Here is a 16556-nt window from a genome sequence, read left to right as displayed (position 1 = left end):
TAATCATTTAAAAATATTTTATTAAGCATTGATTTAAAAAATGCAAGAGAAGAATATAACACCTCAGAGCAAATGCTTGAAGGCAGAACGAGTATCACTATAAATATTGCACATATAAAAATCTCTTTTTTACATCTTCACACAACTCATTTCTAAAATATCCTTTGACAGAGACGTATAAATAAATGGCTTCCGAACTGTCAACGCTGGATATGGTTAGTTTCTCATCACCCCACTACGTCTGCAGGTTTTCAGTCGGACGTCTGTTCCTCTTCCGTGCAGGCACACAACTTCCATCAGCGATGTCGGAGGTCTCATACCTACATCGTGTGAAGAGTAAATCTTTCTGGATGCTCAATATTTCATGTTATAAATTTTTCTTTTTTCTACTGAGAAAAAAATAGATCTTTCAGAGGCAGTGACAGAACGCAGCTTAAATGGGCACCGTTCACTGTTAACATTGCTTGTTCTTCAAGGCATTCAAGAGCTTCTGATTCTTGGTCTTGAACATCATGATAAAGCTGTTTGGCAAGATTTTGCCTCGCCCATCTTCACCCACTTGGCCCATAATAATGTAATTTAGGCCTAAAAGAGAATATAAGATTATTATTTTTTTTCTCTGTGTTGGTTTGAAAGAGCTTAGACTATCACTTACCTCTCTGTAAATGTTCTATAAATGATATAATTAGACATTTATTCTCTCTAGGATAAAATGTGGTTTAAGACTCTCATCAAAAAAAATCTAAATTCAACGGAATGACTTGTCCCAGGTCTGTGGACACGAGGACACTGGACGAAATGGTCACATCCAGTCACGTCCAGCCCAGCAGTGCTGCAGGCCCAGTGTACTTACTGAGTCTCCACTATGAAAGACACACTGTGTTCCTGTGAGAGGCTGTCCCTCCTCGAGGGGCCGCCAGTGCTCCCTGAAACGCCATCTTCAGGTGGCCTCTCGTGGCCCCACAGCGCGTCTGGATTTCCCCAGGCATTTGGCAACTGACGATCCACTGTCTTCTGTTGCTGTTGTCTTGAACTTTTTTTTTTTTTAACATTGTGAACATTTATACTATGTAAGTTTTTTGAGGGTATGGTTGGATCATACACTTCTTTACCTTCTTACTATAATAGTCCCTTGCAAAAAGATAGGTACTAAAAAGTACTTATATCTGTTATACTATTTTTTTTAATATATTAGTGTGTCTGGCTAGATCAGGACTAGACTGGGGCCAACGCTGAACTATGTTGGGTTCAAGCCTGCAGATTTATGTTCCCTCAGAAAAATGTCGTAAAGGAAGTGTGTTATCACCTCCCTTATTTTCCCTCTCACCCTGTATGTCATAGAGAAAATATATGTTTCCTTTCTCTCTTGCATAACACTTCCTCTGTGGGCCACCGTTGTCATCATAGCAGTCTTGAGCCTCAGAAAGCTTGGTAGGCTGGGCAGGTCGATGCCACCGCAGGGCCGGGCTGCTGGCATCACTCTGAGATGCCAGCAGCCTGTAAGTAAGTATCGAGACGTGCATTATCTGCTGCTCCTGACAGTTCTGGGGAAGAAGTGTCACCTTTTACTTTGCTGTTCCCTCTGAAGAGTCAGCGTGAGGCTGCTGGACTCCTGATTTTTCTGAACAATCTAAAGTCATAGTGAAGCTTTCTTGAAGTGGGTATTTTGTATTTCTGTGTATGTGTGTGTGGTGGGGGTTTGGTTTGTTTTGGTTGTGGGAGAGGTTTGTAACAAGACGGAGGAAAGGAATGAGCTGATACTGGATAGAGAAAATCACGATCTATCACACAGTGGAATACCAGGCATTATTACCACTCCAAAGAAAGAAAGAGACCTTTTTGTGCTGTTGACAGAAAGATGTCTGCATACACATCATGTGGGGGAAAAGCTGCAGTAGGCTGTGTGTAGCATGATCCCATCTATGTGCGTAGGTGCATGCTTTCTATGGAGAGAACTTTCCCAAAGGAACTTTTCATTGTGCCTCTGGAGAAAGGGAAAAGGCTTCACCTTTTATAGCCTTCTCTACTTCTTTAAACTTTTTATTTAATTTTATTTTTAATATATTTTTTATTGAAGTATAGTCAGTTTACAATGTTGTGTCAATTTCTGGTGTACAGCACAATACTTCAGTCATATAGGAACATACATACATTTGTTTTCACATTCTCTTTCACCATAAGTTACTATAAGCTATTGGATATAGTTCCATGTGCTATTCAGTATAAACTTGTTGTTTATCTATTTTATATATAGTAGTTAGTATCCGCAAATCTCGAACTCCCAGTTTATCCCTTTCCACCCGCTTCCCCGGCTGGTAACCACAAGTTTGCTTTCTATGTCTTTGAGTCTGTTTCTGTTCTGTAAATAAGTTCGTCTTTTTTTTTTTTAGATTCCACATATGAGTGATATCATATGGTATTTTTCTTTCTCTTTCTGGCTTACTTCATTTAGAATGACATTCTCCAGGTCCATCCATGTTGTTGCTGAACTTTTTAACATTACTTTTATAAGTTAAAGAACCTGTTTTTAAAAAAATCATGTGCCTCTATCTCTGGAGTAACTTTCCTTTTTTCAAAATTTCTCTTAATAATAAACTCATTCTCATTGCTGGATTTAATAATCCTATGTCTACAAATGAGCCCTGAATCTTTCATTCTAGCCCATATATACATACCTCTGTCTTCTGAACTCCAGCTCTGAACTTCCTGTTCTTTGATGGATAGTTTCCTCTAAACTTAGTATCAGCACCTTAAGTGCAATAATTGAAAACTTCTTTCTGCTGAGCTGCTCTTTTTGTGTCTGTTCCCTAGTGATCTGACTTCAAATGCTTCTTGGACTCATTCATCCTTTCCACTACCTTGTCTTCTTCCACAAGTGACAGGAACTGGGATTGGAGCCCAATTCTCTCTGACTCCAGAGGCCCTCCTTCGAAACCAGAAGTGGGCAGTATATTAGCCCTGACTTTATTTGCCTAGACTAGACACAGCATGGAAAGACCCAGCAAGGCTGGGCTCTCTTGTCCCCTTCTCTGTTGCTGAACTCCCCTAGAAGAAGGACTGACGTCTTCCTCCCACTCACCTCTTCTGAGGAGAGGGCACTGCTTGCAGACCACGACGACCTTGGCACTCATGTTCTTGCCGGCCTGCTGAATCGCCAGGTTCCCCTCTTTATAGATGTTGATGATGGAGACCGTGGCGTGCAGACTCCCACCTCGAGGGATGGTTGTGATAACAGTGCCAGCCAAGACTGCAGAGGAAAATGTTTTTGAAATAATGTGACCATGAAGACAAATATAAGCAGAACTGAAAACAATTCTACACTCCTCTAAGTTTCAGACGGGAGAGTTTAATGTTAGCGAGAGGGCCCCAAGAGAGCTGTCGAATTTGATTCTGTACATTTGTCTCCAAAATGCAGGTTGAAAATATGGGCCACGGAGCTGGAAGGCACCCATCTGTTAGGCATTGATACCGAGGGGAGAAACCAAAATACCTGCCGTATTGCAATCCATTGCTGAGATGGGGACTCGTCCCAATATTTCACCCAACATGTGGATCAGTTACCAAATAACTGGGCTCATGAGCCTCTACCTGGGACTACTCCACAAGACCGTGAATCTTTGGAGGCAATACAGTACTAACAGGTGCACGATGGTGGACTGAGCCACGAAGACCTGAGTCCCTGTGTCTCTGTCTGTGTAGGTGAACGCCTGCCATTCTGTGACTCACCCTGTTCCCCTCTCCTTCAGCTATGGTTCGTCTATGGGGTCCCTGTCTCTAATTAATCAGTAAATATCTGTCTTTTTCTGGGTCTTTCTTATTGTCTTTGTTATCCATCCTGTTTATCTCCTTTAACAAGTCAGAGTATGGCACAGAGGTATAACTGAAAACATTTTCTTGCTTTAAAAAAAAATCTCAGGCAAAATTCTGCTGCTTTTCATTATGTAACTCTCTCTTTTTGCCATGTGACAGAGATTAAGAGTCTCACTACTGAGCTACAGAAAGACAGATGCTGTGTTTCTCAAAGATGTGCTTTTGGCATTTGGGGGGGGGGGCATTCCATGTGATGCAGGACTTGCATGGACTGGCTTTTTTATGAACCCTGTCCCTATCCAGAAAAACCAGTGGCACCTCAAAATAACCAAAACCTGCCCCAAAAGGCGTGTTACCAATGCTGGTTGAGAACCAGTGGGCCACTGGTGATGGTATTAGGTCATTTTGCCATGTAAGGGAGTCACAGTGTAATAGACCAAGTTTTGCACGTGGCTGATACGACCCTTTCAGGATAAAGTGAGAACTCACTGCTTCCGTAGTGTGCAAAGCTCATAACATCACAATTCTAATCATGCTTTGCTTTGCTTCCCAGTGATGAGTGTTCACTGCAAAATGTCAGTCCATACCCAAGTGAAATCAAGTGGCTCTGAAGGACAGGGAGGGAGACTTCTTTCAGCACCGCCTACAGAAGACTACCCTGGATGTGGGAGCAATGGCACCTGGAGCTGCCGGTTTTCATGTCTATGCCAGTTACTTGAATTTCGGCGTGCAAACTCCCGTCAGATTTAGGCCCTAGATTCTCTAGTGCCATCACACCTTCGCTACAACTTAGTCCACCTGGGCTGCAGACAGTTCCCACCTGAAGGCATAGAAAGAGCAAGCAAAGCCTCTTCTGGGAAGCTCTTTGTTTTGGGTGACCTACTTAGGCTGCAGCAACCTTCTGTTCCTGGTAAGACTTTTCTTAAATGTTCCTTTTAAACACAACCAACATAATTAAACTTGGGATCTTTTGCTCTTAAGTGATTTTCACAGCAAGTGTGGCTTTTTTTTTTTTTTTTTCAAATTGGAAAAAGCGCTTAGAGATTCGAAGTCATTAGGTAACATCTCAGGTTCCAATTTATAAGAGGTTCCAAGTGGACTTCAGATTTCCAAGTTTTAATTTAGTACTTTGGAAAGACACTACAGGGGAAATACTTGAATTTCTACTGAGAGAGGCCAGCCTATATATGTTTCTAATTTACTTAAGCTGAATTACAGATGTGTGAAAAAATACTCAGTACATGAAAACTGTGTGAGAAAAAAAAATACAGGTTTATGAAAGCCGTGTAAGAAAAAAAAAATACATGCCCCCCTCCCCCCTCCAGGAGTACTGAGCCAGCCAGAATACACAGAGTGGCAGTATCATGTACCAGGAGTCAAATGATGAAGTTTATGTGAAAAACGTGTATTTTCTGTATTCGTCTTTTTCTCAGTTGTGAAATCTAACACTTTGAAGGGCACAAGTCAACATACCTCAGCGTGTAGGAAAATATTTTCTTGGGCAAATGAAGAGTGTAACTGACCCTTTACCATCACATTCGTGGCCATTCCTTTGAGATTAAGCATGCAGTTTCAGGTTTCTGATGAAAGAGAAAAGCCTGGGTTTTATTTCTTACCAAAGTTACTTGAACAGTAATTGCTCTCCAGAGTCCCCGACCGTCTACACTTTTGTTGACACAGGGCCACGGTGGGTTTTAAACCTTAATTCAAAGAAGAAAGACATAAGATTCAGGAAAGTGAATTCAAGTTATAATCGGTGTTCAGAGCTGAATCTATCAATTTAAAATTTCTCTGTATTTCCCTGAGCCACCAATCTGTCATTGCAGTGAGATAATTAAAAAGGATGCAAAAGAAATTCTTCATGCTACCAACTCCTGCTCTAATTTCTTTAGGCTAACTCAGTACCCTCTGCTGAATTTTAAACCTGAGATCAAAGATAACCCAAATTTAGCCCTATTCTTTTCTTTCTTTATATGTAACTAATAGCATAACCAAAAATAGGTACAGTCTCATATGCTCTGCTTAGAAAAACCCAGAACAAACACATATGAACACAGGAAATATAGGTTAATTCTTCACTTTACAAAAGGAATCCTATGGCGTCCCCCTAAGGGTATAAGGAGCTTTCTTGGTGCATTTGAAATATGCAATTGCTCAAATGTGAGCAGTCCGGGTTTTTAGGAAGTGGGTTATAGCTGTCATTAGATGCAGCCATCACTCAATATTTACTTTCAGCCTGTCATTACCAGTAATGATCTTAAGAATGGAGAAGGAGACAAATGTCGAAAGTACAATGAAACAAACACAGTGGTTCTGACCAGAGGTGATTTTGCCCACTGTGCGACATTTGGCAATGTCTGGGAATATGTGCGGTTATCACACCTGGGGTATGCTGCTGGCATCCAGCGGGTAGGTACCCGGGTACTGCTAAACACAGTGAGCACAGCGGCCTCCAACAGCACAGAGTTAACTACCTGACAGACTGTGGATTAATAAATGAAAATATTTAACCCTCATTATCATCATTAAAAATGTTTCCAAAATATGTGCCAATGATTCACTTATATGTGGCAATATGCTCGGAAGAACTAAACAAAACAACTGTCACAGAATCGTACTCGTTGGTAAGCATTTGCAAGTGTAATATTGCCCTTCGAATATGTTCTGCTAACTCAATTTGTAGGGATACTTAACTACAAGGGGGATCTGAAATGGATGATAATATTAAAATATATACAATTATTAATGTTAAATACACATAACAGCATATATATTTTTTTAAGAGAAAAAGCTCAGAGAGCAACTAGAGGGAATATTGTTCTAGGAGTTGGGGACCTAATTTTCTCTAATTCACTGAGTCACAAAGAAGTGGCATTAGTGATTCTCCTGCCCGATGAAAGAGTATCTCTTTACATGGACCACTGGAAACCAGCTCCTTCTCAGCCTCAGCACATTAGTCTGGAGGTTGGGAGGGCGTCCCACAAGCTTCTTCTCTCCCTGTGGTACAATCCTGCACTCTTGCCTTCAAGCCATCAGCTATACCTCCCCAAGCCTGCCCATCTTACTGTCCTCTCTCGACTGCCCTGTGCTCCCGGCGTGGTACTGGTCCTCAGCCTTCCTCTCCAGGGGCTCCTGGACCGTCTCGGTGGGTCCACCCTCCTTGTGATGATCCCTCTCCGTGCTGTGGCCTCATCCTTCCCAGAGGCTTTCCCCCTCTGCTCCATCCAGTCCCTCAGTCTCAGCCTCACACATCCTCCTGCTAAAGTCTCATCATCAGTCTCCCAATTGTAAGCATCCTGCTATCCAGTAGAGCCTCCACTCCTTCAAGCTTTTTTATTTACCAGTCTCAGACTCTCATGACTACTTTTTTTCTTTCTTTAGAGGTTCAGCAAATGACCCTTCTCATTTTTCCAACTCCATCAGTCCTGTCCTGTCTTTGCTTCCTCAGCTATTCCACATAGTTGCCACAGTCCGTTATTTCAGTCAATTTCTTGACAATACCTTCAACTCCCTTTCGCCTCTGTCCTTCAACTGTGGATGAATCCTGTTGGAGCCTCTGGGTTTTTTTTTCTGTGTCTGCACTCAGACAGCTGAGTATACAAATGGACCCTCCTCCATGTGACAAGCTGTTTCCAATTTCCACAGCTGTTTTTCGGATTCCCCTGACCCCCCAGGGCTCCCACCTCCCTTCTCATTCTCAGCAGGTGAACTTGCCTATTTTCTAGAGAGACCAGAGATCACAGAAGAGGATGTCCTCAAAGCTCCCCCCAGACCTCCAAGGTGTCTTATCTGCACCCTCAGTTCCTTTCCTCCCCGGAGAGAGGAGCCTGCCCACTTCCGGGCTCAGGTCTGTCCTTCTGCGAGTCCTCTGGAGCCAGACACCCCCCCCCCCCCACCTTGGTGGAAATTTCCTCCTCAGGTTATTCCTTCACTCTGCCATTCTGTTCTCCTTCTCTGCCGGCTGCTTCCCATCTGTTTTATCACATTCAAACACGTGGCCTCTCTCCCTCTGTCAGGACCGAACTAGTGGACTGAGTTACTGGACCCACTGTCTCGGTTTCTTCTTGCTCCACACGCCCCTCGCCCCTGCCTGGCTTCTGCCTGCACGACTCCACTCACCACCCTGCCTAGGGTCTCCAGTCACCTCCACGTCATGAAATCAGATGGAGACATTCTGATCTTGCCCTTGTTTGAAGTCTCATCAACACCTGGCTCTCCTGACCACTCCCTTCTGAAAACATTCTCTTCCTCGGCCCCATGACACATGCTCCTGGTCTCCCCCTTCCTCCGTAGCGGCTCCCTTCCAGTCTCCTTTGCCAGCAGATTCTCCTCTTCAAAAAGTTGGAGTTTCTAGAGACTTAATTCCAGCCCTTCTCCTTTCACGGTAACCTCTCCCTAGGCTGTCTCATTCTGGATCATGGTATGAACCACGTATATGTTATGACTCTCAAATTTAAGTCTCTTGCTTAAATCTCTCTTCTGGTCTCGAGGCCCACAGATCTGTCTACAAAACAGCTCCATTTAACGGTCTCACAGACACCTTAAACCCAACAAGGTCACCAGCTTAACTTATGAATCTACCCCAAAACCTAGTTCTCTGCTTCTATGAACGGTATCATCATCCCCAGAGTTGTGTAAGCCAGGGGCCCGGGAGGCATTCTCCCTGACCCCTCTAGTCTGGTTAACCGCCAAACCCTGTCAGTATCTCCCAAGGTCTCTGGTTTGCACAAGTCAGCATCTCCTGACTGTCTCTGCATTTCTGTCTCGCACAGTTCCCCTGGACAAACACCAGGACCTGCTGATGCTCTTGACCCTACAGCCCATTCACCTCACGGTGGCCAGAGTGATCGTCACAAAATGTGAATCTAGTCTTTTCTTTTTTGAAGGGGGAGGTAATTAGGTTTATTCATTCATTCATTTATTTATTTAGAGGAGGTACTGGAGATTGAATCCAGGACCTAGTGCATGCTAAGCATGCACTCCACCACTGAGCTATAGACCGGCCCCCATAAAATGTGAATCTAATCCTGAACTCTGCTTAAATCCATCAACAGCTTACCCCACACTTAGGATAAAATCCCAAATACTTAGCACATAAGGAGTGAGGTGGTAGGGCTTAAAGATGAAGTTAGAAAGAGAGGCTAGGGACAAAGTGAGAAGGACTTGACTCCTGTGCTGTCTAATATGGTAGCCACTGGCCACATGAGGCTTTTTAAATTTAATTAAGAATTCAGATCCTTAGTATCACCAGTCACATTTCAAGTGTTTCAAGTGGCCACCATATTGGATGGCACAGGTGGAGACAAGGAATTTAAGTGGGAGAAGGACACGGTCTGCTCTGTGTGTGTGTGGGGAGGGGGGTGCTGTGGGAAGTTAAGACAAAGTCAGTCAAAGGGGATCCTAGCAGCGTGACTACGGATGCCGTGGGCCATGCTGGGGAAAACAGGTGAAGAAGCAGATTTGAGGCAGAAAATAGTGTGATAAAAACAAGTTGAGTTTGATATGTTTTCATTTAAATATCTAGCAGTTGCCAAACTCTAGGAGAGATCATTGCAAACTCAGGTTTGCAACTTCAGAGAAAGTTTAGGGCTCAAGATAAAAGCTGGGGAACCACTAGATAAAAGCTGGAGAACAAAAGCTGGGGAGCCACATAAGTGCAGACGGACAACTCACTGGAAGGAACAAGGACACCAGGGACCACTGAAATGAGGGGCAGAAATACTGCTGTAACATGAGGCAGTACACATCCAGGCCACAAGGTGGCACATTTGTGGAGTGCCCAGAAAAATCAGCCCTTCCAGAAGTGCCCGTACTCAGGACAGCCCTACCCTGGGTACTCACAGAAAATCATGGGCAATAAAGCTGGGCTTATTTCAGCTTACTTCATAGCTTAACCAGAGATCCTTCCTTCCTACTTTTTCCCTCCCCCTTGGATTTAGAGTTTGAGAGCTAAAGCCTGAAATCCTGGTGGTTGGAGCTGACAGGGTGTTAGAGACAAGACACAGGGACCCAACTCCTGCCCCTCCATTTCTTAGGTCACGCCCAGACCAGTGTCCCAACTGGCTTCTATAACATGTCAAATATTTTTGTTTAATTTACTCTAATTGGAAAAGATAATATATTTTGTATGCACACATTTTGGAGCACACCAAAAAATAAAGTCCAAATACAGATGTGAAAACAGGGAGGTATCAAGGCCCTAAAACTTGAACCTAAAATACTACAATCCTATGTAATAAAAAGAAAAACACAATTTTATAAGTGCCAGAAAAGAAAAATTAGGCTTATAATGATCTGTGCCTACAACAGGGTTCCCAGAATTTTTACATGACCATAATTTTCTTAGATAACATTTAAAAATTATTAGCTTATAAGCATTCCTACACCTTATACTTTTCTTTCATTAATGGAACCATATTATTCTCTTATATAAGTTTTCATCTTATTTAACTTAGTTTCAAGTATTTTCCTCTTATTTAATTTTTTTTCTACTTCAGAAAAATTTTTCTTATACTCCTCAAGATTTTGTACAAACTTCAAAACAGAAAACTTACTTGTAGTTGCAGGGAAGGTGGTGGTAACAGGGGGTATGGTAGTTGTCGGCAGTTTTTTTGGCCTGAATTTGTAGTGACCGATGAATCCATCTGCAGTTAAACTTAAGTCTGATAAAAACTGAATGAGAAGTTCATTTCTCTCAGATACAATTGGCCTAGAAGAAAAAAAAAGTTAAAATATATACATATATATATTTAAATGTTAAATGGCATCTCTCTTGAAATGTTTCCTAACTTTCCATCAGTTTCTGACAATAGATTATTCTTTGTTTAAACTTAAAAGCTAAAAATACTTAAAAAGGTGATGGTCTTGATGCGCTGACTATTAATGCTAATAGCTGACATTTACTGAACGTTTGCTCACTCAGGCACTGTCCTTTATGCAGACCTGAATTCTGTCTTCACAACAGTCCTGCTGCTATCCCCTTTATGAAACAGGCAATAAAGATGGGAGAGCCCAAGTGATTTGCCCAAGGTCCTCCACTAGTATGTGGGGGAGTCAGGATTCGAACCCAGGACAAGGTGACTCTAGAGACTGGGAGACACTGGGACCACTGTAAACACTGAAGCTGCGGCTGGGTCGGCACAAGCACCACAGGGTCTGGCCTGACTCGGGAGCCGCACAGCTTCTTTGAACTAAGACTGAGTTCAAGCTGGCTGGGAGCTAAGGTCACTGGCCATGGAGAGTCAGGTGGAGAAATCTGACGAACAAATTCCCCCACAAAGGGATCATCTCAGTGGGCTGGTCACCTGGGGAGGAGAAAGCCATGCACGATTTAATGGGACTTTCATTTTAATGAGAGTTCTTCTGCGTGCCTGAAATGGACACATTTCTGTTTATAATCTGGGTAGCAAAATGCCGTGGTCGTGAACAACATCATTAAGGATTCTAATTTTAAAGCCATTTTAGGAGCGTGCTGGTTAGTGGGTACTAAAGACTTAGTGGTGATAATCACCAAGGCTCTGAAGCTCTTTAAATCTTCGGGGATTACTGTGTTATACAAGACAGTGGCTTCACTTTATCTTTTGCTATTATTATTTAAACAATGGCTTAAAATGCTGTTTGGCTGATTCTATTTAATTCAGCTGTGGAAAAAAATTAAAGTATTTAATTGAGTTAATTGGTGGTTTGATTAAACTCCTTTTCTCAGGCGTCTTCTCAGCCAAACCACTTCTTAGCCATCATGGACAGGAAATAATGAGGTGCCTCTCTTTACCCCCACCTATCAGCTATCGTGAGTGGGGCAGGTGGGGAGGAAGGGAGAGCTGGACTTGACCCAACCAGTTAGAAAAACTGCAGGATATTTTCTGTCCTGGAGGTTACTGCCTTCCAAGCCAAGGGATGAGACAAGCCCAAGGGCAAGCTTTGCCACCTGCCTTTAGAGTTCCAGTCACAAAAGTGACCAAGGTCATTTAAATAATGCTCTTGAGAATCAAGCCTTTAGCAGAAATTTTTTATCTTGCTTTGGAAAACACATTCCATTAAAAACATACAGTGTACATGAAACACAGTTCTCAGCTACAATTACAAACAAGATACGTTAATCCTGTTTAGATGATAAAATTACAAAAAGCACTTACTATATAAACAGCAAAGAAAACCTTAAGATCCCACCAGGTCAGCATTCTAGGCACGATGCTCTAATTATAGTGACCATTCACTGCCTCTTCTATGAACTAATCTTGGAAGCACTATATTGGGAGCTGAATTTTCTCAAGAAGATTATTTTAGTAACAAAGACACATTTTTGTTATGCTGCTACTGAGCCTTCTTATGAATGTGACAGAATTGCAGTGTCATAAATGTCCCACGGGCCAAGTGTTGCATCTGCAAATTAATGTTACAAATCCCTAGAAAGGCAAGAGGACATCGCACTTGGACCCACTCCCCACGGGCCAATCCCAGGAGTGGATGGAGGATACTGTTTCATGTCGTACAGAATCCATGTCACTTGTCTGCTCTGTCATCCCACAATCTCCCCTTCTTCAATCACCGCAGCTAACCAACCACCATGTCCTGCCAATTTTGCCTCCTAAGTATCCCTTGACCCACCTCCTCCTCTTCATCTCTATCAACCCTCCCCCCCACCTTCTCAGCTTTACCGGGACCACTGCCATAGCCTCCTCATCAGCCACTTGCTCATCTTGTCTAGGACGGGGGCTCCAGAGGCACTGGTCCTCCCACTTCCCCTAACTGCATGTAGAGGGCTCTCATGTCTGCAGGGCATGGAACCCAGCTCAATCCTCAGCCTCCTCTCTGTCTCGGCCCCCACGTAAGGTGTGGGCTCCAGCATAGCACATATCTCCCCTGTGCATCTTTACTAATGGAGCCCCCTCTGCTTTGAATGAGTCTGGCCACCGTTCTGTCTCTGACTCACTCCAACTCTGCCTTCAAGATCTGGCTTCCAGAGGAACAATTTCCTCCCCAAAACCTCCCTTGAACTCCCCGCCACTTGCCCCAACTGGACCAAAAGGTCCTTGTCAGAAATTCACCCAGGACAATTCCTTTGCCAATCCACCTATAAATTACGTATAATAAGCAACTGCCTTGTTCCAGTCCCTCTCACTACTTACCTTTGCATCTTTTATTTATCTCTGAATTCCAGGTACCTAACATAGTGTCCACCACACGGCTGGACTGTAGTAAACATTTCTGACCTGAATCCAATGGTATGGATACTGCATTGAACCAGACACAGGGATAGTGATGTCCCACCAATCATAACACTACTCCAGTTAAAAGCAGTCACACTTTTAGCAGGGGAAAAGCTTCCCAGATGGTTTTCTCATCTTCTGCACTGCCCCACCCCAGAAGTACTCTGACCATGCAAAAATATCCCTCTCGCAGAAGTGTCAGTTGGTGGGCTGGCAGTCCAGTGGCTCCAGGCAAACTTCTCAGAAGCCAGCGATGCTCAACGGCCCCTCCCCTGCCCCCACCCACCTTTGTGGAGGCAACCACTACCCTGAGTTTTGTGCTTTTCTTTCTCTTCATTTATCTATGGATTTACCAATACAGATGCATCATTAAACAATGTATTCTATAGGTCTGCATGCTTTTAAACTGCATATAAATGGAAGGGTATGGTGTGTATTTTTCTGTTACTTTTTTCACCCTCAATTTATAACTGTTGAGATTCATCCACTGTGCTCACTGCTGCACAGTGCGAACTACAGCAGAATTTAACTGCCCTCCTGTTGACAAACACTGGGCTGTTTCCTCTCCCCCCCCCCGTTACAAACAATATTGATAAGAACAGTCTTGCATATGCCTTGTGACGCACATGGACAAAAGTGCCTTCGGTGGACACACCAGGAGGGTAGGGCTGACACTCTCCACAAGGTCAGGGGTATAAGCTCATTTTCAATTTCATTAGACGTTGCCAAACTGACTTCCCAAGTGACCGTGCCAGTTTATACTCTCCTCAAAGATTTATTCACTGTACAGCTTTCATCTTTAGGGAATGCCTTTTCATGTCTTTTGCCCATTTTTTCTATTGAGTTGTTGTCTTTTCCTTATTAATTTTTAAAGATTTCTTAAAAGAATATTTTATTGTCTATACTGCTAAAAAATAACACTTGAAATTAGTTCAAGAAAATACTTGGATATGAAGAGGAGAGACATGGCAGAAAAAGCTACAGCAGGACAAAGCCGAGAGAGTGACTTTTTTAACTTGGGAGAACTTAAGTTTATATGAGGAAGGAACAAAAAAGGGAGGCAGAGGGTGAAGACGGAGAAAATGAGGACGGTTACTGGCGGGAGGGAAGTTTTAAGGGATTAAAGGAGGAGGTCAGGAGGAAGATGGAGATGAAAAGACTGGCTCTGAATAAAGGAGGGTGTGGTCGGCTGAGTAACAGCCCCAAAGATGTCCAGACCGTGAATATGTTACCTTATACGCAAAGGGACTCTGCAGATGTGATTAAGTTCAGGATCCCGAGAAGGGGAGAGGACCCTGGATTATCCAGGTGCGCCCTAAATGTAATCACACGTGTCCTTAGAAGAGGGAAGTCTGACTACAGGACAGTCATGTGATGACAGAAGCAGAGACAGGAGTAATGGGCTTCAAAGGTAGATGGAGGGAGGGAGGAGCCACCACCTCTAAGACCTGAAAAAAGGCAAGGGAACGGACTCTTAGAGCTTCCAGAAGGAAACTGCCCTGCTGACCCTGGAGCCCAGTGAAACTGATTTCAGCTTCTGACTCCCGGAACTGTAAGAGAATACAGGTGTTGTTCTAAGACACTCAGTCTATGGTAAGTTGTCACAGTGGCGACAGGAAAAGACTCAGAGGGACAACCTCCCCCAGAAGCTCAGAAATGGGCCTTTCTCCACACATTCCTCAGCAAAACCCAATCTGGTTATAGTGCTGTTTAATTTGTAACTCATCTGTATATATTGAAAATTCTTAATACTATCAAACTTAATAAATATAGATGAATTTAAACTGGAAACTGCTTTAACTCAGATGTGTCTATAGGAAATCATAGAAACCTGTGTAAGATCAAGTGAAGCATATAACCTAATTATGTGTAAGCAACAGAGTAGGAAAAGCTATTTAAACTGGCACAGTGGTGACCCTAATGGCAAACTGTAGTCATCTCATTTGCCGTTTTTCCTAGTAATGTATGTAAGGGTGTGAAATACCTTGCACCCAAACACTCATGTGCTGCACCAAAATACAGTAGAGAGGAGTTAAGTAACTCACCCAATGTCACACAGCTAAGTAAGTGGCAGAGCTCAGGGCACCAGTCTGCTGATACACAGTACCTTTCAGGCTTACTCAGCAACAAATCTGAGCAACCATTTGGAGGCATAAAGCCCCAAAACGTCCGAGACAGATCTCTGATCTGGATCTGTTGTAAGCGCCGAGGTTTCCTCGTCTGAATTTCCAATGTTCAGCCCCTTGGTTTTCGCTCAGAGTTTTCCTCGTTCCACTGATGCTTGAGCTCACCCCTGCAGGGCAGCGAGGTACCCAGGTCTCGGCTCAGCACCTGCCCTGGCGCGTCTCCAGCCCTGCCTGTGTCTGTCCGCACGGCCGCGAGGTCTCTCGCTTTCTTGGGGGGGGGGGGGGGGGTTGGGGGGGCACCTCTTTGTGCTGCTGCTTTATGGGACTCCTCCACCACGGAACCCAAGAATTTGTGAACCACAACGTAAAATCTTCCAGAAAATAAAATGTAGTTGGGCAATTTAACAAGAAACAAGTTCAGAGCCTCTAAAATACTAATGAAATAAAGCAGGCGCTACTTACGCGGGGGGACTGTCGCCGCAATACTTCCCGATTCTTTCGGCGTCGTTGACTTCGCCGCCGTTGAACACAGCCACGTAGTCGTACCGGCAGTAGTTGTCGCGCTCAACGTCAAACTTCTCAAACATTAATTCTATAAGCTTTAGGGAAAGCACAACATTAGAAGAGTCAAAGCAGCATGGAACAGAATTATTCCTCTCCCCACATTTGTTAGGGTACCGTGATTTTCCTTTGTAGAAAATGTTACCCATCCTGATTAAAATTTTTTTCTTATGTTTCCACACTTCTTTGGTTAACAAAATTGTGGTGTTCTTTTGCATTCATTTTTAAACATTCCAAAAGATCATCTCAAGCCCAGATCCACCCTAGTTAGGGTGTTAAACGTGGGAACTCTGTTCACCTACAGCTAAGAAAGTATAGAAACACTATGTAACCCTAACAATCTATGTTAAGACTTAAACTGAGTTTGTGTTGGAGTGGGGAAGAGGGCTATATACCAACTTCATTCTTCTCTAGAAGAAAACTAAACTAAAAAGTAATCTAAGATGGCCCCTGAAATAGTGTGTGTTGGAGTGTGGTGTCTATGTGTGTGTCTGGGTGGGTGAGACAGGTGGACAGAGTTGGTCCCCTTTTGAAGGAAGGAGACTAACATTCCCATCACATGTAAAGAAGTCAAATTGTTTAGGACCAGAAGTTCAGGGAAGTGGGAATTGACTCTGATGTCTTCTGGAAGTATGTTTGATAAATGTGCCCACCAAGCACAGTCTACTTGGTGATGTGCATGATTTTTTAAAAGGCTGCACAGAAGCACTGATACACAAAGTCAGTGTTTCTGAAGTATTTCTTAATTTTTTGTGCTAGTACCAACACTAGTGTCTTAAATTACTGGAGTCAATAAGAAGTTTTGATTTAAGAGTTTTGATTCCCCTTGTAAGCAGATTTTTCAAGAGTA

The 16556-nt window shown here is 43.3% G+C and overlaps 1 protein-coding gene across 1 annotated transcript in view; it reads right to left on the bottom strand.

Moving 5' to 3' along the window:
- PCOLCE2 (procollagen C-endopeptidase enhancer 2) overlaps positions 1-16556 on the bottom strand; it is a 65070-nt gene continuing 48514 nt past the window's right edge. Inside the window, exons 5-9 of the mRNA XM_032487087.1 lie at positions 15608-15744; positions 10365-10519; positions 5427-5510; positions 3080-3247; positions 1-585 (exon numbers count right to left, since the gene is read on the bottom strand). Of these exons, the coding sequence (XP_032342978.1) occupies positions 455-585; positions 3080-3247; positions 5427-5510; positions 10365-10519; positions 15608-15744 (675 nt within the window). The 3' untranslated portion in view covers positions 1-454. The remainder of the gene's footprint in view (positions 586-3079; positions 3248-5426; positions 5511-10364; positions 10520-15607; positions 15745-16556) is intronic.

This window comes from Camelus ferus, chromosome 1 (assembly GCF_009834535.1).
Source record: "Camelus ferus isolate YT-003-E chromosome 1, BCGSAC_Cfer_1.0, whole genome shotgun sequence".
In the NCBI taxonomy this organism is placed as follows: Eukaryota; Metazoa; Chordata; class Mammalia; order Artiodactyla; family Camelidae; genus Camelus; species Camelus ferus.
This window is presented reverse-complemented; position numbering and strand designations above follow the sequence as displayed.